General features: G+C 39.8%; 1 protein-coding gene and 1 non-coding gene across 2 annotated transcripts in view; one reads left to right on the top strand and one right to left on the bottom strand.

Annotated features, from left to right (window-relative positions):
* Positions 1–886: 886 nt before the first annotated feature.
* Positions 887–24,382, top strand: part of SGPP1 (sphingosine-1-phosphate phosphatase 1) — a 35,885-nt gene continuing 12,389 nt past the window's right edge. The window contains exon 1 of the mRNA XM_022570408.3: positions 887–1,753. Within this exon, the coding sequence (XP_022426116.1) occupies positions 1,058–1,753 (696 nt within the window). The 5' untranslated portion in view covers positions 887–1,057. The remainder of the gene's footprint in view (positions 1,754–24,382) is intronic.
* LOC115803680 (small nucleolar RNA SNORA61) lies at positions 22,843–22,968 on the bottom strand. Its single transcript, XR_004024451.1, has one exon. It is a non-coding gene; the product is annotated as a small nucleolar RNA SNORA61 (small nucleolar RNA).

Raw genomic sequence — 24,382 nt, 5'->3', positions numbered from 1 at the left:
TGCCTTTGGAAATTATAAACAAAACTTGAACTGTTTCTCACAGTTGATATGAGGTAACCACTGAAAATTCTATTTTAACCAATCACTATGAAGAAGAAACAGTCACGGCCTTTTCACTATATAAGCTGCTTTATAACAATATATCCCTGAGCCTCACTCCATGTTTTGGTTTGAGTGATTCTAGTTTGCAAACTGTTTTTTGGTGTGTGCACAATACCCTTTCACTAATTACTATTTCAGTGATTTATTGGTTTTACTTCGGCTATTTGTGAACTTTTGACAATCAATGACACGCTATTGTCCTGGGATCTATATCTACTCTTGTCACCACTAGTCAACTGGCACGTGGCTTTCAGGACACCAACCGTCAGGGACAGCTCCGTAATTACTTGTTATTCCTTGAGTCGAACGATTCCGGGCGCATGGTGGTTACTTAGCCTTCATTCACCATTTGATTCTGTGCCAGCAGGTCGTCCGCGTGCTTGGCCACAGGCACCGCCGAACCTGGCACCAGGATCGTGGCCTCTCCCAGTCAATGCTGGACCGAGAGAAGCCAGCAACCCCAGCTGGCGGGGAACGAGGGCTGAAGTTGGAGAAGGAGGACGCGCAAAGTCCCGCCCGCCGAGCGCCGCGACGCCTGGTGGGTATTAATAAGGAGAACCTCAAGGCCGCGGCCCCGCCGAGCCTCAGGCGCCCTGACGCCGCCCGTGTGAGCTCGGGGCGGACCCAAGCGGCCGGGCCCCCTTCCATAGTGGCCATGGGGGCGGGGCGCGGCGCGGCGCGCGCCGGCGCGTGGAGGCCGCGGGCAGTGGCGGAGCGCGCGGCAAAGGAGGGGCGCGCGGGGCGGGGACGCGCGGGGCGGGGACGCGCGGGGCGGGGACGCGCGGGGCGGGGGCGCGCGGCCGCTGAGGCCTGTGGCGCCGTCACCCGGCAGACTCGAGCGGGTGGAGGGAGGCGCCGCCGGCGAGGCGCGCGGAGACAGATCGGGGCTGCACCGGCGGCCGGTCCACCCTCCCGCCGCCGTCCTCCGGCCCGCGGACCGCGCGGTCCCGTTATCATGTCGTTGAGGCAGCGGCTGGTCCAGCTGGTCGGCAGTTTGCAGGACCCTCATAAAGTGGCTCGTTTCCAACGGCTGTGCGGGGTGGAAGCGCCGGTGAGCCGCACCGCCACAGCTGCCGCCGACCCGAGGGAGGATGAGAAGGCGGAGGCGCCCCTCGCCGGAGAATCCAGGCGCCGAGAGCGGCAGCTGGGGGCGTCCGGAGGCCCCCCGCCGCCCGGGAGCGACCGCAATCAGTGCCCAGCCAAGCCGGGCGGCGGCGGCGCCCCCAACGGCGTGCGGAACGGGCGGGCGACCGAGCTGGGCCCGGCCTCGCAGCGCCGCGCGGGGGTCCTGCGCCGCAACTCGCTGACGGGCGAGGAGGGCCAGCTGGCCCACGTGAGCAACATGCCTCTCTACTACCTGTTCTGCTTCGGCACGGAGCTGGGCAATGAACTCTTTTACATCCTGTTCTTCCCCTTCTGGATCTGGAACCTGGACGCCCTAGTGGGCCGGAGGCTCGTGGTCATCTGGGTGCTGGCCATGTACCTGGGCCAGTGCACCAAGGACATCATCCGCTGGCCGCGGCCCGCCTCGCCGCCCGTGGTCAAGTTGGAGGTTTTCTACAACTCAGAGTACAGCATGCCCTCCACCCATGCCATGTCCGGCACCGCCATCCCCATCTCCATGATCCTCCTCACCTATGGCCGCTGGCAGGTAAGGGTCCCTGTCCTCGCCCGGCTCAGCCTAGGGGAGTTAAAGGACTCCGAGCCGCTGTTGCTGTCTGCAGTTATTTGAATTTGGCCGTTCCCCTCCCAAACCTCTCTTCCCGCAGGTTTTCACAGTACCCGCAAACAGGCCCTTTTTAGCTTTTAAAAAAATAATGAAACGATGGGGGAAACCTTCAGACTTAGTCGTCAAACTCTATTTTAATAGTAATACCTTTCTTGGAACCTAAAGTAAACACTATTCGTGAAGTAATACATTATCATCGGGCTTTGGTTGAGTTTCTAAGCGATTTTAATTCTTGTGATGCACAGAATATAATTATGGTTACTTAATGTAATGTCCTTATAATTAATAGTTGGGTGACTAAGATTCACCCGTTTTATATGGTGCCTTTCCCCAGACTGATTTCTGTTTCAGGCGTAGGTAAAGTCATTGGCTTTATCCCGAGACAATGTTTATGAAACAAACATGGTCGTTCAGGCAATGAAGTAATGAATTTTAAATGAAAGCCACCCTTTGTGGAAGTTAATGGAGCACCGCCTGACTGCTCTTTTAAAGGGGTGTGGTTGCTAATTTGCTGATAGACACAGTTTAATTAGCTTTTGGATCACTGATCTGAACTATCACTTTGAGCTACAGTATTATTGTTGAATTAGCTTTACAAATGGTTTTAAAGTTATTCTTAAAATTAGGGTTCTTGGTCAGACTAGTGGGTTTGTAAAAATGGTAAATATGACAGCAAGATCAGCCTGACAGCTGGGGATGAGTTTTTAACAGTAAACTTTTATATTTTGCCTACTTCTTCTGGCCTCCCATTTTTCAGTTTTTCATGGTGTGTAAATGTTACTTAGATTTAAAAGCTAATTCTTTTTTATATAGAAGCAAAATTTATTCTTAGACTGATTTTTTATCTTTCTAAAATTCTTATTTTAGAAAGTATAGTTGGTTTACAATGTTGTGTTAGTTATCTGCCTTTTAAATTGTAAGGAGGTTTGTTCATTCTGCAGACCAGTCCCTTAATTTAAGAATAAAGTTAATAACTATGAAGAATCTAAGGAATCAGTCTTCCTTGATTTTTTTTCCATTACAGCACAAAATCATCTCACACTGAGAAATACACATTCTGTATAAAACTCCATTATGGTAAGCTTACTTATCTCAGGCTTAATTTCAGTATAGATAAACCCTTGTCCTCATGGACGTTTCTGTGCAGTGCATCTCTCTTACAGGAAAATGGAAAGTATGTAATGTATATAGTAAGAATGGCAGAATTATGAGGGAAGAGTACCATGAACAGTTTTTTTTTTTCCTGTTTAACCTAAGGAGATACACAGTAATATTCAGATTGTAAATTAGTGCTGCCTGTTTTGCATAATAGATAAATATCTCAAGTTTATTTAATCTAAATGCTTCAGAATTTAAGACTGTCATTGACTTATAATATTAACTGGTTAGCTAATAATGTTTCTCTTATTTTTATGAGATTTTCCAGATTCCATAATGATAGAGTCTTTTGTAACTCCTCGTTGAGTAGCTATGTTGCAAGCTATTAATATTAGCAGTCCAAGAAAGAGAAAGTAGTTGTTGCTCATCATTCATTCAGAACACATGCTAACCGGAAGTCTGAAAACAGTACTGCTGGATTGTTTATGGGATTCAGCTATCAATATTTTAACACTTCAGGGTTATTTGAATTATCAGAATATGCTTACATTACAGTTTTTGAACAACCTAGTATATTTAATTCAAAGTTTGAGGAATTTATATACCATACAGTTTTAGAATTTGAGCTAGACAGGACTTTAAAAATCACCTAGTCTCAAACTGTCATTTTACAGATGTGGAAACTGACCAGTTACATTAGAATTAATCTTGGAAAATTGTTTCTTCTTTTACGTGTCCACTCTAAGTTTGAATAAACTTCCAAAATTTGAATGATTGTTTTTGGTTAGTTGGGTTTTTTTTTTTGCGGTACGCGGGCCTCCCACCGCTGCGGCCTCTCCCGTTGTGGAGCACAGGCTCCGGAAGCGCAGGCCCAGCGGCCATGGCCCACGGGCCCAGCCGCTCCGCGGCATGTGGGATCCCCCCGAACCAGGGCACGAACCCGTGTCCCCTGCATCGGCAGGCGGACCCCCAACCACTGCGCCACCAGGGAAGCCCTGGTTAGTTGTTTTGAAAGAAAGACTCCCGTACGTGAAAGTTCTGTGTTTATAAATGTTTGGTTGTAATAATGCAGTACAAAAAACCAAAATGACTTTTTATATTTTTTACTTTTTAAAAAAATCCTTGTTTTGATTGAAAACAAAAGTACCTTCCTTTGCTTAAGGTGTTTTGGTCCTCTTCTCTGCCAATTAGTATTATAGTACTTAGGCTTATATTTCCAGAGTGGGTAATGAAAAAAATATATATTGGAAAGTGGGATAAGAATTAAACAATGCAAGCCTAGTGTTTTTCTAATTAATAGCAGTTTTGGTTGACAGTTGTTTCCATCTGCTTGTGCTCCTACTGCTTATTCAGGACAGGTGTGTTTATTTCTAGTGCCTAGGATGCTGAAACTTCTCTGGAAACTGAGTTATCTCACATGCCATCCCTTTGGCTTGAGACAACTACTTCACTCACTCCTCACTTCATGTTCTTAACTTGAAATCTGGACAAGGTTCACTCACATGGAGCCTTTTAAATGAACCTTTTCTGTTTCATTATTCATTTGTTCTTAAAATGACAGTAAGCCAGAAAAATCACTCGGGGCTTCTGTAAAGTGCAGTTTCTGCACCTTACTCCCAGAGATTCTGATCCATTAGATAAGTGAGGGGTATTGCATTTTACTGAAATTCCCCAAATATTTTTGAGGAAAAAATGTACTTTCTTCAATCCCTTCAAAAATACCAAGGAGGTCTGATTCCTTAGATTCTTTTTTTTTTTTTTTAATTTTATTTATTTATTTATTTTTGGCTGCATTGGGTCTTCAGTGCTGTGCGTGGGCTTTCTCTAGTTGGAGCGAGCAGGGTCTACTCTTCGTGTGGTACGCGGGCTTCTCATTGCGGTGGCTTTTCTTGTTGTAGAGCACAGGCTCTAGGCGCCCGGGTTCAGTAGTTGTGGCACGTAGGTTCAGTAGTTGTGGCTCACGGGCTCTAGAGCACAGGCTCAGTAGTTGTGCCACATGGCCCTAGTTGCTCTGTGGCATGTGGGATCTTCCTGGACCAGGGATCGAACCTGTGTCCCCTGAACTGGCAGGCGGATTCCTAACCACTGCGCCACCAGGGAAGTCCCCTTAGATTCTTCATAGTTATTAACTTTTTTCTTAAATTAAGGGACTGGTCCGCAGAACGAACAAACCAACCTCCAGCCAGTAAAATCAACTCTTGATCCTTAGAATATATTTTATATTTCTACAACATTGCTGTCTCAGTTCTTTTGCAGTTCGATTCTTTGAATCTTTTAAAGATATGTTAATAATACAAAAAGGGAGATTGAAGCAGTATGGCTCCAAACAATTATTTGATATGCTGGAAGAATTTTTTCCAGTAATGCAAGATAGAAAGTGTTATGGCATTTCTCCAGGTATTAAATAGCTTGATCCATTGGCCAAGATAATGATTATTGCTCTCATATTGTTTGTTGGAATTTTTTGTAGTCTGAATTGGGAAAAAAATAAGAAGTAAGGGACATCAGATATTAAGAACATAGTCTTTTGAAGAATACTCTAAAATAAAGCACTCCTTTTGTATTTATGTCTGCATGTTCTTTCCAGAAATAAAAAGTCTTAATTTTTAAATAACATGGCATATAATGAGTTCTAATTATATACTTAATTTAATAACATTAAGCAAGTTTTAGATGAATTTCATTTTTAAAAAATGAGTGACATCTCACATTTTATAGGGTTACCTATAGGTAACCTATAGGTGCTACCTATAGGGTTACCATTCCCAACTAGGGCATATGCTTTCACTACTTTTAATAATAATAATAGTTATATTATTATCTTTATTAACATTTATTAAGGTCTTACTATGGGTCAGACATTGTTTGAAATGTTTATTACCTCATTTAGTCTGCTCTTAAAACATCCCAATGTTTGGTCCTACTATTAATACAAGTTTACAGATTAGGAAACTGACATAGAGGAAGGATAAATGACTTAGAGTAACATAGCTAGTGAGTCACAGGCTGTCTTTTTTTTTTTTTTTTTAATTAATTTATTTATTTATTTTTGGCTGCATTGGGTCTTCGTTGCTGCACGCGGGCTTCTTCTAGTTGCAGCAAGTGGGGGCTACTCTTCATTACGGTGCGCGGGCTTCTCATTGCAGTGACTTCTCGTTGCGGAGCATAGGCTCTAGGCTTGCGGCAGTAGTTGTGGTGCGAGGGCTCAGTAGTTGTGGCTCCCGGTCTCTAGAGGGCAGACTCAGTAGTTGTGGCGCTCGGGCTTAGTTGTTCCGCGGCCTGTGAGATCTTCCCGGACCAGGGCTCGAAGCCCTGTCCCCTGCATTGGCAGGCGGATTCTTAACCACTGCTCCACCAGGGAAGTCCCACAAGCTATCTTTAAACTTACAGACAAACTCCAGAGCTTACAGAGAAAACTCTTTTCATATCATACTTTGTGATTTTTAAATAATCTTTGCAATAATAAAATTTTTGAAATAGATATGTGTGTTCTTAAAATATAAAAACAGCTTTTATATACCTTGAGAAGATAATGTGTACATACATGTGCAATAGTGACAAATATTTCTTTTAAACATTAAGTTGTTGACTGAAATCAAATGCTGATTTGATCATCTTTCCTTTCCTCTATCTTCCTAATATAAATAAAAAATTAAGCATAATGAAGTCTTTGGGGAAAAAAAGAACATAAGATATTCCATCATAATGTAGTTTATTGTAGATTAAAAAGGAAGATATCTGTGAGATCATGAAACAATAAAAGAAAGGCAAGACATAAGAGTTAGAAAAGTAGGTCACAAATGAGAGAGACCAGAAAAGGCTTCAAGAGCCAAGGAAACTGATCATTATAGTAATTCTTGGAAGAAACACAGTTTATTAAAAAATCAAATTGGTTCGCTACTTTATTTCTTTTTACCTAGTATGATACTTGTGTTTGAAATGCACATTTTCCTGATTTTATAAGTACTTATTATTAAATCTTCATTTTAAATTAATTTATTTGAACAGGTAATAGATTGTAGAAAATTCAATATTTACATAAAAATATGAAGAGGAGAGTACAGTTTCTCTTCTTTTTCTGTTCCACAGCTATGAGAATCTCATTTCCAGAGGGATTCATTGTTAGAAGTTTCTTATTTAGTCTTATAGAGATAGTCTTTACTTTTGTAGGCATATATTTATATAGTTTATTTTTCATACAAATGGCAACATACCGTTCTGGACCTTGCTTTTTTAATGTAGAAATATATTTGGGAGATTTTCCTTTTCTTTTACCCTAAAATTAATGAATACTAATTTTGTGCTTGCAATTGTCTAAATGCCTTACATGACTTTTAATCTCCATAAAATCCCATGGGTATTGTGACTGGTTTGCAGAAGAAACTGAGGCAGAGGGAAGATAAGTAACTAGCCCAAAATGACTCTGCAAGTACCTAACAGAGCCTGGATTCAGACCCAGGCAGTTCTGCTATGAAGTGACACTATACTACTGTTATATTGCCTCTCCGTATTAGCATTTTCCATGTTTTATACAGAGAGCTATCTGATTTTTTTCACATGTGCATGATGTTCCAGTATATTAACAGCGTAATTTATTTAAAAGTTGACTATTCCAGTACTGCCAATTCAAAAACTTTCTCTATTTTTTTTCCTATCAGATTGTTGGTATTTTACTAATTTTTAAAAACTATACCTCTTTGGTTTTCTTTTTTTTTCTTTAAGTCCTTGCTCTACCTTCAAATAATGTTATACCATTTCAAGTATAGCAACAGTATACTTCATTTTTCCCTTTTCCCAACTTTTTTTTTTTTTTTTTTTTGCGGTACGCGGGCCTCTCACTGTTGTGGCCTCTCCCGTTGCGGATGCGCAGGCTCAGCGGCCATGGCTCACGGGCCCAGCCGCTCTGCGGCATGTGGGATCCTCCCGGACCGGGGTACGAACCTGTGTCCCCTGCATCGGCAGGCGGACTCTCAACCACTGCGCCACCAGGGAAGCCCTCCCTCCTTTGTATTATTGTTGTCGTACATTTTACATCTACATATGTTATAATACTCAGAATACATTATTATTTTTGTAGAGTGTTCCAGCATTATTTCTAGCAATATTTTTTTCTCCCTTGCCTCACATCATCCCCTTCTGGAACTTCAATCTCATGTATGTTAGATTTGTTTAACACTGGTCATTGCAGTGTTTCTGCTTTCTGTGCTTCATTTTGGATAGTTTCTATTGCTACAACTTCAAATTCACTGGTCTTCTGCAATGTCTAGTTTTCTGGTAAACTCATCAAGTAGAATGAGATATGATTTTAGATACTATATATTTTATATCTGGAAGTTCCTATTGGGTCTTTGGTCTAGTGTACAATTAAATTGCTTGTCAGTTTAATCTTTTTAGGCTTGCTAGAGTGGGTCTAGAATAACCATAGTCTAGAGCTAATTTAGCCTCACTACTAAGGTGATAACCTTCCAAAGACTACCCAATTCCCTCAGCACTCTGCCTGGTGGGAAAGCAATTACAGGCCTGTGTAAGCTTTGGGAATTATTTGGCTTACTGCTTTCCAATAGAAAAGCCTGATGGATTTTCATCCCGTGTGTGCACAGGTTAGTACTCAGCCAATGATTTGCAGAGACCCCTCCACCCCCACGGGGCTCTTTCTCTGTGCAGAGTCCTCTCTCCAGTACTCTCTTGAAAATTATTGCTGCTTTGACCTCTGGGAACTCCTGTTTCTCTCCCCTCAACTCAGTGAGACTGTTGGACTTTGTTTTGCTTCCTCCTCCTGTGCTACAGCCTGGAGACTGCCTCTAGCAGCAAGCCAGGGCAGTCATAGGGCTCATCTCATTTGTTTTCCCTTTTCTCATGAATCACAGTCCTGTGCTATTTGTTTTCCAGTATCTGAAAACAGTTCTTTCATATAATTTGTCTAGTTTTCTGGTTGTTTACAGTGGAATAGCTTTTTTTTCTTTTACAACAGTTAATCATTTATGGGCAGAAACAGAAATTCTCTTACCTCTACTTTTTTTTTTTTTTTTAACATACAACAGCTTACTGAGATGTAATTCATATACCATACAATTCATCCATTTAAAATATACAATTCAGTGGCTTTCAGTGTATTCATAGTATTGTACAACCATCACCACAATCAACTTTGGAACATTTTCATCATCCCCCAAAGGAACCCCATGCCCATAGCAGTTGTTCTCTATTTTCCCCCAATCCCTAGGCACCCCTAGGCAACCACTAATCCACTCTAGAGATTTGCCTACTATTGTCATCTCATGCAAATGGAAGCGTACATATGTAGTCTATTGTGAATAGTTTCTTTCACTTAGCATAATGTGTTAAGATTCATCCACATTATAGCATGTATCAGTAATTCATTCCTTTTTATTGCAGAGTAATATTCCATTGGATGGATATACCACATTTTATTTATGCTTTCATCTGTCGTTGGACATTTGAGTTCACTTTTTAGTTATTCTGAATAATGTTGCCATGGATATTTTTGCGTAAGTTTTTGTGTGTATTTTTTTTCCTCTTGGGTTACTTACTAGTTTTTTTTTTCTTTTTTTGTGGTACGCGGGCCTCTCACTGCTGTGGCCTCTCCTGTTGCGGAGCACAGGCTCTGGACACGCAGGCTCAGCGGCCATGACTCATGGGTCCAGCCGCTCTGCGGCATGTGGGATCCTCCCAGACCTGGGCATGAACCTGTGTCCCCTGCATCGGCAGGCGGACTCTCAACCACTGTGCCACCAGGGAAGCCCACTTACTAGTTTTTGAAGCCTTTTATGTAGTGGTGAAATTTGCCTTTTGACTGTGGTGTGATTTGGAAGTATGTTTCCCTAATCATTACTTCTCTTCTGACTTTTTTTCCAAGGAGAAATTTTTCTTTTTATGTATCAATCTTTTATTTCATAGTTTTGCAATTTTGTGTAATATTAGGATGGCTTTCTACCATGGTTTCTTTTTTTTTATTTAATTAATTTATTTCTTTTTGGCTGTGTTGGGGCTTCGTTTCTATGCGAGGGCTTTCTCTAGTTGTGGTGAGCGGGGGCCACTCTTCATCGCGGTGCGCGGGCCTCTCACTGTCGCGGCCTCTCTTGTTGCGGAGCACAGGCTCCAGAGCGCAGGCTCAGTAGTTGTGGCGCATGGGCTTAGCTGCTCTGTGGCATGTGGGATCTTCCCAGACCAGGGCTTGAACCTGTGTCCCCTGCATTGGCAGGCGGATTCTCAACCACTGTGCCACCAGGGAAGCCCCCTCTACCATGGTTTCTTATAGTACTTTTATGGTTTCATTTTTTATGCTTAAATTTTTGAACCATCTCTTGTTTTGAGAAAGGAATCCAACTTGGTATTTCCCAATGGCACCATTTATTGAATAATCCATTTTTCCCTACTGACTTGAACTGTCACTTTTATCATATATTAAGTATAGGTATATATTTGGGTCTATGTCCATAATTTGATTTAGAATTGATATATCTAATATTTTGTGCAAGTACTATACTATTACATTTATTGTAGTTTTATAAATATTTTTTCAGAATTCTTGCTGTTTTTATTTATCTGTCTTCGTGTACTTTTGATTCTGTCTAGTTCTAAAAGAAAAATCCTTTTGTGGTTTTTTTTTTTAATTGGAAAGATAAAGTTGTCCTTTCACATTTAAGTTTTTGATCCACCTTCAGTTGCCTTGTACGTGCTGTGAGGTATGGATCTGATGTAATGTTTTATATAAATAATTAACTGACCTTGTGCCATTTTTGAATAGTTTATCCTTTCTCCACTTATCTATAATGCCACTTATGTTACATATCAAGTTCCCATGTATGTATGGGTCTAATTCTGGGTTCTCTGTTTTGTTTCACTGGCCTGTTTGTCTCTCTCCTTAGCAATATTATCACCTTTCTTAATTGGTATAGTTGCTTTAGAATAAGTCTTGGTATCTGTTTATGAAAGTTCTCTATCATATTCTTCAAGACTGTGTTGGCTATTTTTGAATATTTGTTTTCAATATACAGTTTAGAATCAGCCCTTTAATTTCCATGTAAAAATCTGTCTGGACTTTTACTGAAATTGCAATGAATTTATAAATTAATATGGAGAGAATTGATAGCCTGACAATTTTGAATTTTCTTATGTTTGAATATGGTAAATCATATTTATTTATGTTTTCTTAAATGCATTTCATGAAGTTTTGTAATTTTCTCCATATGGATCAAGCATATCTTTTGTTGGATTTATTTCTAGTTACTTTATTTATTTTTGTTACTGTTGTAAATGATATCTTGTTAAAATTCAAATATTCTAACTTTTTGTAGCTGGAATATAGAAATGCCCTTGGTTTTTATACATTGATCACATATAAACTTTGTTCAACTCGCCATTTAATAATTTGTAGGATAGTCTCATCTGTTCTCTATAGGGAAAATCATCTCAGCTGAGAATAATGACAAGTATATTTGTTCTGTTGTAGTTGTACACTTTTTTCCTTCTCATTGACTGAAAAGCTTTAATCAAGGTAATGACATTCAATTCCACAAATATGATCTCTTCACATTTCTAATAAGTACTAGGCAATAACATAAGCCCTCCAGATATCAGAGTGACTAAAACAAATATGGTCTGTTTGCTCAAGGAGATTAGATTGGTGTTTTAGAAATACTCTTGTGTCTGTAGGATGGAAAATGGACTGGAGAGAAGCAAGACTGGAGGCAGGTAAGCCAGGCCTAGTAAGAGGTTACTCTGCCAGTGTAAGGGAGAGATGATGGGGACCTAGATCAGGAGACTGCAGACAGGCCTGCTGCCTGATTTTATATGACTTGTGAACTGTGAATGGTTTTCACATTTTTAAATAGTTGAATAAAGTCGAAAGAAGAATGATATTTTGTGACACGTGTACATTATATTATTCAAAATTTTAGGGGCTATACAGTAAAGCTTTATTGGAACACAGCCGTGTTCATTCATTACATAATTGTCTGTGGTGCTTTTGTGCTACAGCAGCAGAGTTGTGTAATTGTGACCTTGATTGTATAGTCCACAAAGCCCAAGATAGTTACTTTCTGGCTCTTTACAGAAAAAGACTTTGCTGGCCCCTGACCTTTAGGTGGCGGTAGAGAGAAATGGTGAATTTCAGAGTTATTAGGAGGTAGACTGACAAGGCATGGTGATTAACTGGGTGTGGCTGTAAAGAGGAAAAAGTGGAATAAAGGATTATTCCCAAATTTCCAGATATTTGGAAAGGTGAGAAATATTAGTTTGATTTATAGAGATAGAAGATATTGAAATCAGGTCAGATTTGTGGAAAGGGGCAGGAGCGTGGAGGAGATGAGTTCTGTTTTAGATACGTTGAATTTGACGTGTCTGTAAGACAGCCATTTGCAACTACCTAGGAGGCAGCTGTATACATGAAAGAGACCTGGACAGGTTTGGTGTCAACAACGTAGACGTGCAGAACGAAGTGATTAGAGTGGATGATATTGCCCTCAGTGAGGATACAGAGTAAGAAGAACAGAGGGTCTATAGGAAAAAAAAATTTTAAGACATCAATATTTAAGGAATGGATAGAGTAAAAAGAACCTGGAACAGAATCTGACAAGTAGCAGTTCGAGAGGTTAAGAGGATATCTTAGGGATTGTCTAACTAAGGCAGCGTGTGTGTGAGTGTGAGTGTGTGTGTGTGAGTGTGTGTGTGTGTGTGTTGTGGGGGTGCAGTGTTCTAGTAACCCATTTGAACTAGCTTAAGCAAACAAACAAACAAACAAAAAAACCAAAAAACGTTATTTGAAGGCTAGAGGGGGGCTGTCTCGTGGAAGTCAAGGATAAGAAAGTGCTACCAGGTCTCATGAGGGATTGGAGCTAGGCTCTGGAATGCTATCAGAACTAAAGGCATGCCATCCATCTTTGTTTCTTGAGGTTGCATGGTCTCTCATTTCTGCTTCTTTCTTTTCGGTCTCTACTTTGGCATGTGTATGTCAGCCTCACCCCTAGTTCTATGTCATTTCCAATTTCAAGCATGTAACAGAGACTGACTGACTTTCTGACTTTATTACTATTAGGAAAAAGAATCTAATCGGCTCAGCCCAGCCAATGGATTTGCTTCCCTAGAGCCAAGTGTCTGATTCAGGGGCTGTGGTCAAGAGAGCAGGATCACACAGTATGAGCATGTCTCCAGGGCCACACTGCTGGGTCTAAGTGGGGATGTTTGCAGAAGAGAGGGATATAGATTGGACAGTATCATAAAAAGAATATTCTATAAACTACAAGTGAAAGAAAGAGAGGGTATTCTGGAAAGGGAAAGTAGTTAATATTGTTAAATGCTACTAAGGATAAACAGGATAAGTACTGAACCTTATAGAAGGCTTGGAAAATACAAGAATAGGAAAAAGCTAGTGTTAACTTTATTTCCTTACAGTTTTGAAATAATTGGGACCATATTGTATACGGACTTTATTCTTTTTTTATTTAATATAATGTGATGGTAAATTTTGAGTCAACTTGGCTAGGCCACAGTACGCAGATTTTTGGTCAAACACTATTCTAGATGTTTCTGTGAGGATATTTTTAAAAGACACTAACATTTAAATCAGTAGATTTTGGATAAAGTAGATTACCTTCCATAATGTGGGTGGAGCTTTATCCAATCAGTTGAAGGCCTTAAGAGAAAAAAGACTGTCCTCCCCCAAGGAGGAAGGGATTCTGCCAGCAGACTGCCTTTGGACTTGAGCTACATCAAGTCTTCCCTGGGTCTCCAGGCTGCTTTCATACCCTGAAGATTTTGGATTTGCCAACCTCCATAATCCTTAAAATAAATCCAATAATAAAGCCAATTCTTTATAATAAGTCTCTCAGTATATATGTATACATATACATCCTATTGGTTCTTTTTCTCTAAAGAATTCTGACTAATACATTATGTCATAAATTTTCTATCAGTAAAAATTCCTAGAAAACATTATTAATGAATGAAATATTTTCATATTCCTGCAAAATACTTTTTATACTATAGGGTTGTCCTTACTGTTGATATTATTATCTTTATAAACAAGGAAACTGCATTGCAAAGAGACTATAAAACTAGCCCATGGTCCCACACCTGAAGAAGTAGGCACCTTTCGGAGAGTCTGCCGAGTTCCCAACCCTCTGAAGGTTCCCTCACCTTATAGGGCTGCCATATTTTCTCTACGTGTTCTTGCCCATCAGGAACTGAGAAGAGTACTGTTTGGGCAGGTTCCTCAATGAAGAAGTAGTGAATTCAGAAAGCTTTATCTACCATGTGGACTGAAGAACAGAGAAACTAGTCTGCAGAAAAAGAAGAATGAAGTGGATATGTAAAGAGAAGAGATGGTCCTGTGACCGTCCAGTTTATAATTCCAGTTTCTTCTTGAAGCTTAGCCTCATTCTGCCCTAGGGTTCTGTGAGATGCTCTGTATCTTTACAGATACATCTCTTTTTTTCCCTTCAAGATAATTTAATATCTGTTATTTACATTTTTAGAGTCCCAATAAATGCATGAAGTAAGTGGCTAGATCCAGGTCTGTGTAGCTCCAAAAACTGATATTTTATTTTATTTTTTTGGCTTCGCTGCATGGCTTATGGGATCTTAGTTCCCCGACCAGGGATTGAACCAGGCCCTCGACAGTGAAAGCGCCGAGTCCTAACCACTGGACTGCCAGGGAATTCCCCAAAACTTATATTTTAAGCACTACTTTATTATCAATAAATGTTGATTTATTCATTGTTGTATGGTATATATAATTTTATTATAAACATGTTTATATATAATCCTTGCCCTCATTTCTATTTCTTTAGTGAAGAATTCTAGGAGAGAGGTTACTGATTCAATGTATATGAACATTTATAGCTCATTATGTATTGACAAAATGCTTTCCAGAAAGGTTGCCTCAATTTTTACTCCACTAGCAGTGTATGAGAACAATGCAAGATATATCATTAATGTGTTCTTCCTGTCCTTTGTTGTTCATATAAACACTGTCCATTCCTCAAATGGAAAATATAATTTTTTTTCTTGGTGCTTGCCTTTGTCCCATGTTTAAGTTACTTAAAAAATTTTTGACTTCTACTAAGAACAGTCTTTGTAACTGCTTTTTTTTAAATTTAATTTAATTTTTTTTTTTTTTTTTTGGCTGCTTTGGGTCTTTGTTGCTGCGCGCGGGCTCCCCCTAGCTGCGGCGAGTGGGGGCTACTCTTTGTTGCGGTGCGCGGGCTTCTCATTGCGGTGGCTTCTCTTGTTGTGTAGCACGGGCTCTAGGCGCGTGGGCCTCAGCAGTTGTGGCTCGCAGGCTCAGTAGTTGTGGCTCACAGGCTCTAGAGCGCAGGCTGAGTAGTTGTGGCGCACGGGCTTAGTTGCTCCTCGGCATGTGGGACTCTTCCCAGACCAGGGTTCGAACCTGTGTCCCCTGCATTGGCAGGCGGATTCTTTTTTTTTTTTTTGCGGTACGCGGGCCTCTCACTGTTGTGGCCTCTCCCGTTGCGGAGCACAGGCTCCGGACGCGCAGGCTTAGCGGCCGTGGCTCACGGGCCTAGCCGCTCCGCGGCATGTGGGATCTTCCCGGACAGGGGCAAGCGGACTTTCAACCACTGCGCCACCAGGGAAGCCCGGCAGGCGGATTCTTAACCAGTGTGCCAGCAGGGCAGCCCTATAACTGCTTTAATTGTAAGTAATTTTATTAACTTACTGACTAAAGTGAGTGTGAATGGAAAATGCCCTAATATAAAACATAATTCCAATTATGAGTGATAAATATTTAAGGAAAGCATATCAGTAAGAGTAAAAACATTTGGTAGAATAACTGAAGGAAATGTTTAGATAAGTGTTCTGTGATAGGATTTGCAATGAAAAGATTAGATAGTGGCATGAAATTAAAAACATCTAGGAGGTCATATAATCTGTTTTGGGTTTGGTAATTTTTTATTGATTTGAAAATAGGAAGGATTTGTACATTTTTCTTTCATCTTTTTGCTGTCGTTGTTGTCATTTTGCTTTTTTCTTTGGCTGCCCAGCTTGCAGGATCCCCAACCAGGGATCGAACCCGCAGTCTCAGCAGTGAAAGTGAGGAGTCGTAACCACTAGACTGCCAGGGAATTCCCTCTTTCATCCTTTTTGATAAGATCTAAAGACTTAAGTAAAAACACTCTTTTTAGAGGAAATAACATAAATTCAGCAGATAAAGCTCAACATTCTCTAAGAAAAAGAAAATAGAAGCTAGGAACCCTTACCAAACTCAAAATTATAACCTATTTGTGTAGTGATAAAAGTGTAAAGTAATAAGCATGGTAAATTGGAAAAATCATCAGAATAGGCCACTAGAATATAATACTAAATGTTATTTAGCATTGCTGGGTCTGTTTCTTATTTTGTAAAGAGAGGGGAGAGGAATTAGTGTAAGATCCTTTGTACTTGCAATTAAGTGAAGTTTGTACCTAGCCTCCATTCTAAGAAAAACTAAGTAAAATGTATCTGTGGTATTTTTGATCCTAGGGATACAAGGAATTAAACAAAGAATACATTTTATACAGTTTATTATAGTGGTTAAGAGCTCAGACTTGGGAATCAGACCTCCAGTGTTTGAATCTCATCTCTGTAACTTAATACCTGTTTGATTTGGGGCCTCTCTCTGCCTGTGTCATTTAAATTAGACCACCTACCCCTTAGGGTTGTTCTGATGATTAAATGAGCTAATATTTGTAAAGCTCTTAGAATAGTGCCTGGTACATGGTAAATTGTATGTTAAATTATTTAATCTATTAACATCTCAGTAGAAAACAAACCCACACACATTTCTTCTAACATCTGCCTAGAATTGAATTTGGGGTATAAAAAAATCCAGTTTGAGTTTTCTATTGCAATGCCTTTTGCATTTTGAAAATTGCTGTACTTAATTGCCTTTATTCCACTTACTCTCCCAAGTGCTGAGGCAGCTCCAGAAGAGCTGTTGTCATCCCAGACTAGATTTGCTCCCAACCCTAGAGATTTGAATTAGGAATTAAAAAAAAAAAAATCTCTACAGAATCTGTACTAGACACTGGAGAGATTTTCTGGGACCTTGCGAGCAAATAAGCTATATTATCCAAGAGACAATTAGATTAAAAATGATTTGACAGGTTACAATCATAATGAATTAATGAATTGGATACTGCCTGGAAGAGGGGATTTACTAAATTTCTTTTGTTTCTACTCTGGTTTCTGCAGAGGGAATTAAGAATTTGTTGTTCACCTTAACTATCTGGAAAGCTGTGGGCTTTAGAGCTTCCTTAGCAGCTCTAAAATGATGCAATCTATATAATATTACATGTAGCCCTTATCTTTTTTCCTCACAAATCCCTTCCCTATAATAGGAATTGGGAAATGGACTTATTTTGTTAACATAAGGTCACATCAACTAGTTTGCTAATAAATAGTATTTCCTTATTGTGGTTTGTAATATAAAAGACATTTAAAATTATAATTAAGTTCTATTGATGAGTTCTTTTGCTAAATTGTGATATAAAAGTTTGACAGTGAAACAGTAACTAAGATGACAACAAATGTGTATAGGTCAAAACAGTAGATTGAGCTGAAAATGTTTTAGTACACATTTTTATTAATATGTACATTAAATGACTGTATATGGGTCAGATTTTGTTTTACCTATTTGAACCGACATATTACTCTACATTAGTCTACAGGTGTGGAAAGTACCATGAAGGAAAACATGCTATTTTGATTAAATTTTTTTGATTATTTATTTTTGCTTTTAGTGTAGAAAATATAGTTCATATTGTGTTGTTGAATGAAGTGGCTTTTATATTTCTATGCAACTTGAGTTACTTTATTTTAGAAAGTGTATATTACTTTTAAAAGCTTAAGCTACAGAATCCTTACCTAATAATGTTTATTCTAAAACAAGTATTGGAAGTTCCCTTTCCTAGTTTACTCAACAGGATTTTCAGATTGCAGTTTATCATGGTGAATTCCAGAGATGCTCTTAGAACTAAAGTTTAACATAGCCCAGGTTTGAGGCCAGGAATTGAATGATACCATGGCTTTTGACCCCAAGTTATCTTGAATGAGTTACTGTAAGACTGATGTTCTTAGTGGCTAAAGGCTTACGTTTACTTCATTCAACAAGTATTTATTGACTGCCTACTATATGCAGACACTAGACAATAATTAAAATAAATACTATTATTTTAAGTACATATAAGTATTTGTAATATATATGTACATATAGAATATACATAAAATATATCCTAATGCATAAATATATCCTGTCAAATATGTTTCTTTTATTAATATTTTGTAGTTTTCAGTTTAATTTCTTTTATTAATGTTTTGTAGTTTTCAGTATACCATTCTTTTATTTATCTGGCTAAATTTGTTCCTACGTATTTTATTCTTTTGGGTGCTATTGTAAATTGAATTGTTTTCTTAATTTCCTTTTCACATTACTCATCACTGGTGTATAGAAACAAAACTTTTTTGTGTGCATTGATCCTGTACCCTGCAACTTTCTGAATTCATTTCTTAACTCTAGTAGTTTTTTGTGGATTCTTTGGGATTTTCTGTTTTTAACATCATGTCATCTGTGAATAGAGATAGTTTTACTTCCTAATTTAGATGTTTTTTATTTCTTTTCCTTGCCTAATTGCTCTGGCTAGAACTTACAATACAGTGTTAGATAGCAATGGTGAGAGGTAGACATCCTTGTCTTGTTCCTAATCTTGGCAGGCAGGGTGGGAGGGACCTTTCAGTCTTTCAACCATTGAACGTAATAGTATCTGTAGATATTTCATAAATGCTCTTTATCACGTTAAGGAAGTTCCCTTCTATTCCAAGGTTTTGAGAGCTTTTATTAAGAAGGAGTGCTGGATTTTGTCAAATGCTTTTTCTGCACCAATTGAGATGATCATGTGTTTGTTTTGTTTTGTTTTGTTTTGTTTTTGCAGTAAGAGGGCCTCTCACTGTTGTGGCCTCTCCCTTTGCGGAGCACAGGCTCTGGAGGCGCAGGTTCAGCGGCCATGGCTCACGGGCCCAGCCGCTCCGCGACATGTGGGATCCTCACGGACTGGGGCACAAACCCGTGTCCCCTGCATCGGCAGGCGGACTCCCAACCACTGCGCCACCAGGGAAGCCCATGATTTTTGTTTTGCTTTTACTTCATTCTATTAATGTGGTGTATTACATTGATTGATTTTTCTTTGTTGAGCCACCCTTGTATTTCTGGGATAAATACCACTTGATCGTGGTGTATAATACTTTTAATGTGCTGTTGGATTTTGTTTGCTAATACTTTGTAGAAGATTTTTGCATTAGTATTCACAAGGGATATTGGCCTGTAGTTTTCTTGTGATGTCTTTGTCTGGTTTTGATATCAGGGTAATAACGGCCTTACAGAATGAGTTAGGAAGTGTTCCCTCTGCTTCCGTTTTTTGGAAGAGCTTGGGAAATACTGACATTAAATCTTCCTTAAATGTTTGGTGGAATTCACCAGTGAAGCTGTCTGGACTCAGGTTTTTCTTTGGAGGTTTTTTTTTTTTTTTTTACATCTTTATTGGAGTATAATTGCTTTACAATGGTGTGTTAGTTTCTGCTTTATAACAAAGTGAATCAGCAATACATATACATATATCCCCATATCTCTTCCCTCTTGCCTCTCCCTCCCTCCCACCCTCCCTATCCCACCCCTCTAGGTGGTCACAAAGCACCAAGCTGATCTCCTGTGCTATGCGGCTGCTTCCCACTAGCTATCTATTTTACGTTTGGTAGTGTATATATGTCCATGCCACTCTCTCACTTTGTCACAGCTTACCCTTACCCCTCCCCATATTCTCAAGTCCATTCTCTAGTACTTTGGAGGTTTTTGATTACTTACTCACTTTCTTTACTTGTAAGTCTGTTTAGACTATATTTCTTCTTGAGTCAGTTTTGGTAATTTGTGTTTTTCCAGGAATTTGTGTATTTCATCTAGGTTATCTAATTTGTTAGCATATAATTGTTCATAGTTTTCTCTTATAATCCTTTTTTTTAAAAATAAATTTATTTATTTATTTTTGGCTGTGTTGGGTCTTCGTTGCTGCATGCAGGCTTTCTCTAGTTACAGCAAGCGGGGGCTACTCTTCATTGCGGTGCGCGGCCTTCTCATTGCGGTGGCTTCTCTTGTTGTGGAGCACAGGCTCTAGGTGTGAGGGCTTCAATAGTTGTTGCACGTGGGTTCAGTAGTTGTGGCTTGCGGGCTCTAGAGCGCAAGCTCAGTAGTTGTAGCAAAAGGGCTTAGTTGCTCTGCAGCATGTGGGATCTTCCTGGACCAGGGCCCGAACCTGTGTCCCCTGCACTGGCAGGCAGGTTCTTAACCACTGCACCACCAGGGAAGTCCGTCTTGTAATCCTTTTTATTTCTGTAAGATCAATAGTAATGTTTCCACTTTTATTTCTGATTTTAGTTATTTGCATCCTCTTCTTTTTTTTTTTTGTCAGCCAGGCTGTAGATTTATTAGTCTTGTTGTTCTTTTTTTTTTTTTGCAGTACGCGGGCCTCTCACTGTTGTGGCCTCTCCCATTGCGGAGTACAGGCTCCGGATGCGCAGGCTCAGCAGCCATGGCTCACGGGCCCAGCCGCTCCGCGGCATGTGGGATCTTCCCAGACCAGGGCACGAACCCGTGTCCCCTGCATCGGCAGGCGGACTCTCAACCACTGTGCCACCAGGGAAGCCCTTGTTGTTCTTTTTAAAGAAATAACTTTTAGTTGTGTTGCTTCTCTTGTTTTTCTATTCTGTATTTCATTTTTCTCCACTCTTATCATTTTATTATTTCCCTCAGTTGCTAGCTTTGCGTTTAGTTTGCTCTTCTTTTTCTAGTCCTCAAGGTACAGAGTTGTGACTGATTTCTTTCTTTTTAATGTAGGGCTCCACTGTTATACACTTCCCTCTGAGTGCTGCTTTTATTGTATTACATGATTTTTATTATGATGTGTTTTGTTTTTACTTGTCTCTATTTTATAACTTCCCTGTGATTTTATCTTTGGCCTATGGTTATTTAAGGGTAGTTTAATTTCGGGACCTCCCTGGTGGTCCAGTGGTTAAGAATCTGTCTTCTGGGCTTCCCTGGTGGTGCAGTGGTTGAGAGTCCGCCTGCCGATGCAGGGGACACGGGTTTGTGCCCTGGTCCGGGAGGATCCCACATGCTGCGGAGCAGCTAGGCCCGTGAGCCATGGGCGCTGAGCCTGCGTGTCTGGAGCCTGTACTCCACAACGGGAGAGGCCACAACAGTGAGAGGCCCGCGTACCGCAAAAAAAAAAAAAAAAAGAATCTGTCTTCTGATGCAGGGTACACGGATTCGATCCCTGGTCAGGGAACTAAGATCCCACATGCCACGGAGCAGCTAAGCCTGCACTGCAACTATGAGCCCTTCCGCTCTAGAGCCTGCAGTCCACGACTAAAGAGAAGCCTGTGGGCTGCAACTAGAGAAGCCCCCGCACCGCAAGGAAGAGCCCTCGACTTGCAACGCGTGCCGCAACTAAGACCCAACACAGCCAAACAACAATTAAAAAAAAAAAAGAGTAGTTTAATTTCTACATACAGTTGATCCTCATTTTTCATGCATTGCTTGTTTGTAAGTTTACCTACTCAGTAGAATTTGTTGCTCGAGAATCAGTACATTCAGACCTGTGTAGAGTGGTGAAAAATTTGAGTCATCTGGTATACATGTTCCCAGCCAAGGCTGAGCAAGGCAATAAACTGCTTTCTTGTTTCGGCTGTTATACTGTAAACAAGAGTCCTTTTTGCAGTCTGTTCAGTACCACATTTGTCATGTCTTTGTGCTTTTTTTTGATGGCTTTGCTGTTTAAAATGGTCCCCAAGCTGCAGTGCTGTTTAGTGTTCCTACATACAAGAAGGCTGTGATATGCTTTACAAAGGAAATATACGTGTGTGAAGTAAGATTCATTCAGGCACCAGTTATAGTTCTTTTGGCCATGGTTCAATATTAATGCATCAACAATATAGTACATCCAGAAAATGGAAGAGGAAATTCACTGATGTGTATGTAAGGCCACTCTGGAAATGCTGAAGTAGTATCTGTAGTGTCTGATGAAGCTATGGAAAAGATGGAAAAGTGGCTGACTTTGTGGATTCATGAGATGATAACCAATTAAAAAAAAGAAAGCATAGTGGACAGCATCGTTATGAAGCTGAAAGTCAATGAAATCATGTTACCCAGAGTAAGGAAAATATTAAATTCTTCTCTTGTAGTACTGACTGGCCTGCACATTTCAAAAGACTATACAGCATGAAAAATGTTAAACTTTCAATAATCCTGAGTCAAGATCAAGAGGCTGTGGGAGAATCTTTAGGTTGTCTGCTAAGTGTTATTTAGGAAAAAGGCTATGTGGAAAAGCAGGTTTTCAATGCTGACGAGACTGGCTTATAGAACTATTTCTCCAATTCTGTCAGTGTTTGCTTCAGTTATTTTTGGGCTTTGTTTGGTGCAAATGTGTTTACAATCATTATATCTTCTTAATGAATTGATCCTTTTATCAATACATATTGTCCTTTGTCTTTGGTAACAATTTTTGACCTGAAGTCTGTTTTATCTGATTTTAGTAGTGCCACATAGTTCTCTCTTTTGGTTACTATTTGCATGAAATATGTTTTTCCATTTGTTCACATTCAACCTATTTGTGTCTTTGGATCCAAAGTGAGTCTCTTTAGGCAGCATACAGTTGGATCGTGTTTTCTTATCCATTCTACCAATCTCTGCCTTTCATTGGAGAGTATAAACCATTTCCATCTAAAGTAATTACTGATAAGGAATGACTTTTGACATTTTGCTATTTGTTTTCTGTATGTCTTTTACTTCTAATTTCCTACATTACTGTTTCTTTCGTGTTTGAGTTTTTTATAGTGTACCTTTTTTTTAACCTTGTTTTAAACTAGCCCACATGCTATATAGCAGATGCTATGAGCACAGCTTCAGGACTACTATTCCTCCTTTTACGACCACTGAGACCAGGGTTCAAATCCAATGGGAAAGGGAACTGGAGGGTTATGGCATACCATTTTGATTCCCTTCTTATTTCCTTTTGTGTATATTCTTTAGATACTTTCTTTGTGGTTACCATGGGGATTACAATTAATAACTAGATATATTTTGAAGGTATAACTGACACTTTTAATGGATTGGATGATGGGTATGAATGAGGAAATCAAGGTTAACAACAAGGTATTTGTTGTTTTTTGAGGAATGGAACAGTGGAGAAGTCATTTATTAGGAAGGAGATAACCATAGGAATTTAAGCTGGTCAGATGTGGAGACGGCAGAGAAATCAGGAGTTCAGATTTAGTCATGTTACATTTGAGATGCCTGTTAGACATTGATCACGTAGGCAGTTGGATAATAAAAGTCTGAGATTCAGGAGACGTGTCCTGGCTAGAGATGGAAATTTGAGTCATGAACATATGGATTGTATATAAATCCTTGGGACTGGATGAGATCACTAAGGGAGTGAGTGTAGATTGGGAAATGGGCACACTAATACTAAAGAGCTGTGAATAAAGGGGAGAACTAACAAAAATGACTGAAAAGGAGTGGTCTATGTATATTTTATATATTTGTAATAGATTCTGTCATTTCTTAGGAAAGGATAATTCCACATAAATCTGTTTTCTTTCCAGCAATATCTAAATGAGGACAGTGGTCCTAAATATTAGTGGTCCTAAATTTTAGAGACAGTTTAACATAAAATAAAAAGGTAGTTATAATTTGGATATTCTTAAATATAAAATAAGTGTGCCAGATGAATTGGTTATTATGCATAATCTTCCTCCCCCAACATGATCCCACTTTAGGAATATTACTTTATCTAGTTTTTCTAGGTGGTTTTACTTTTTTTTTTTTTTTTTTTTGGCGGTACGCGGGCCTCTCACAGTTGTGGCCTCTCCCGTTGCGGAGCACAGGCTCTGGACGCGCAGGCTCAGCGGCCGCGGCTCACGGGCCTAACCACTTCGCGGTATGTGGGATCTCCCCGGACCGGGGCGCGAACCCGTGTCCCCTGCATCAGCAGGCAGACTGTCCACCACTGCGCCACCAGGGAAGCCTGGTTTTACTTTTTATAGTCATTAAAATGTGTGATCTTTTTTATCTGCTTAAAAGATTGCTTGATAAAATACTTCTTTGCTTTGATACTGTAATTATACTGAATTCTGTTCTGTGGGGAGCGAATGCGAAAGTTATGTAGTCAGAACTGAATCAGGTCTTCCCCCAAATGTGTTTCTTTCCACAAAAAAAATCTAGGGAAAATATTGTGAAGGTAGAGACTAATTGCTTAAAAAAAATCAAACATCAATAAAAAAAAATGACTTGTTCTTTTCCCAAGTAGTCATCTTACCCCAGTGAGATCTAAAGGTGCTCTGGAATAGGGGAAAAGCTTCCGCATCTAGCTTGTTTGTATTCCTAACTCT

Source organism: Delphinapterus leucas, chromosome 2, assembly GCF_059928025.1.
Source record: "Delphinapterus leucas isolate spDelLeu-1000000601 "Yukka" chromosome 2, BTC_Dleu_Yukka2, whole genome shotgun sequence".
Classification (NCBI taxonomy): Eukaryota; Metazoa; Chordata; class Mammalia; order Artiodactyla; family Monodontidae; genus Delphinapterus; species Delphinapterus leucas.
Note: the sequence above shows the minus strand (reverse complement) of the source record. Positions and strands in the feature narration are given on the sequence as shown.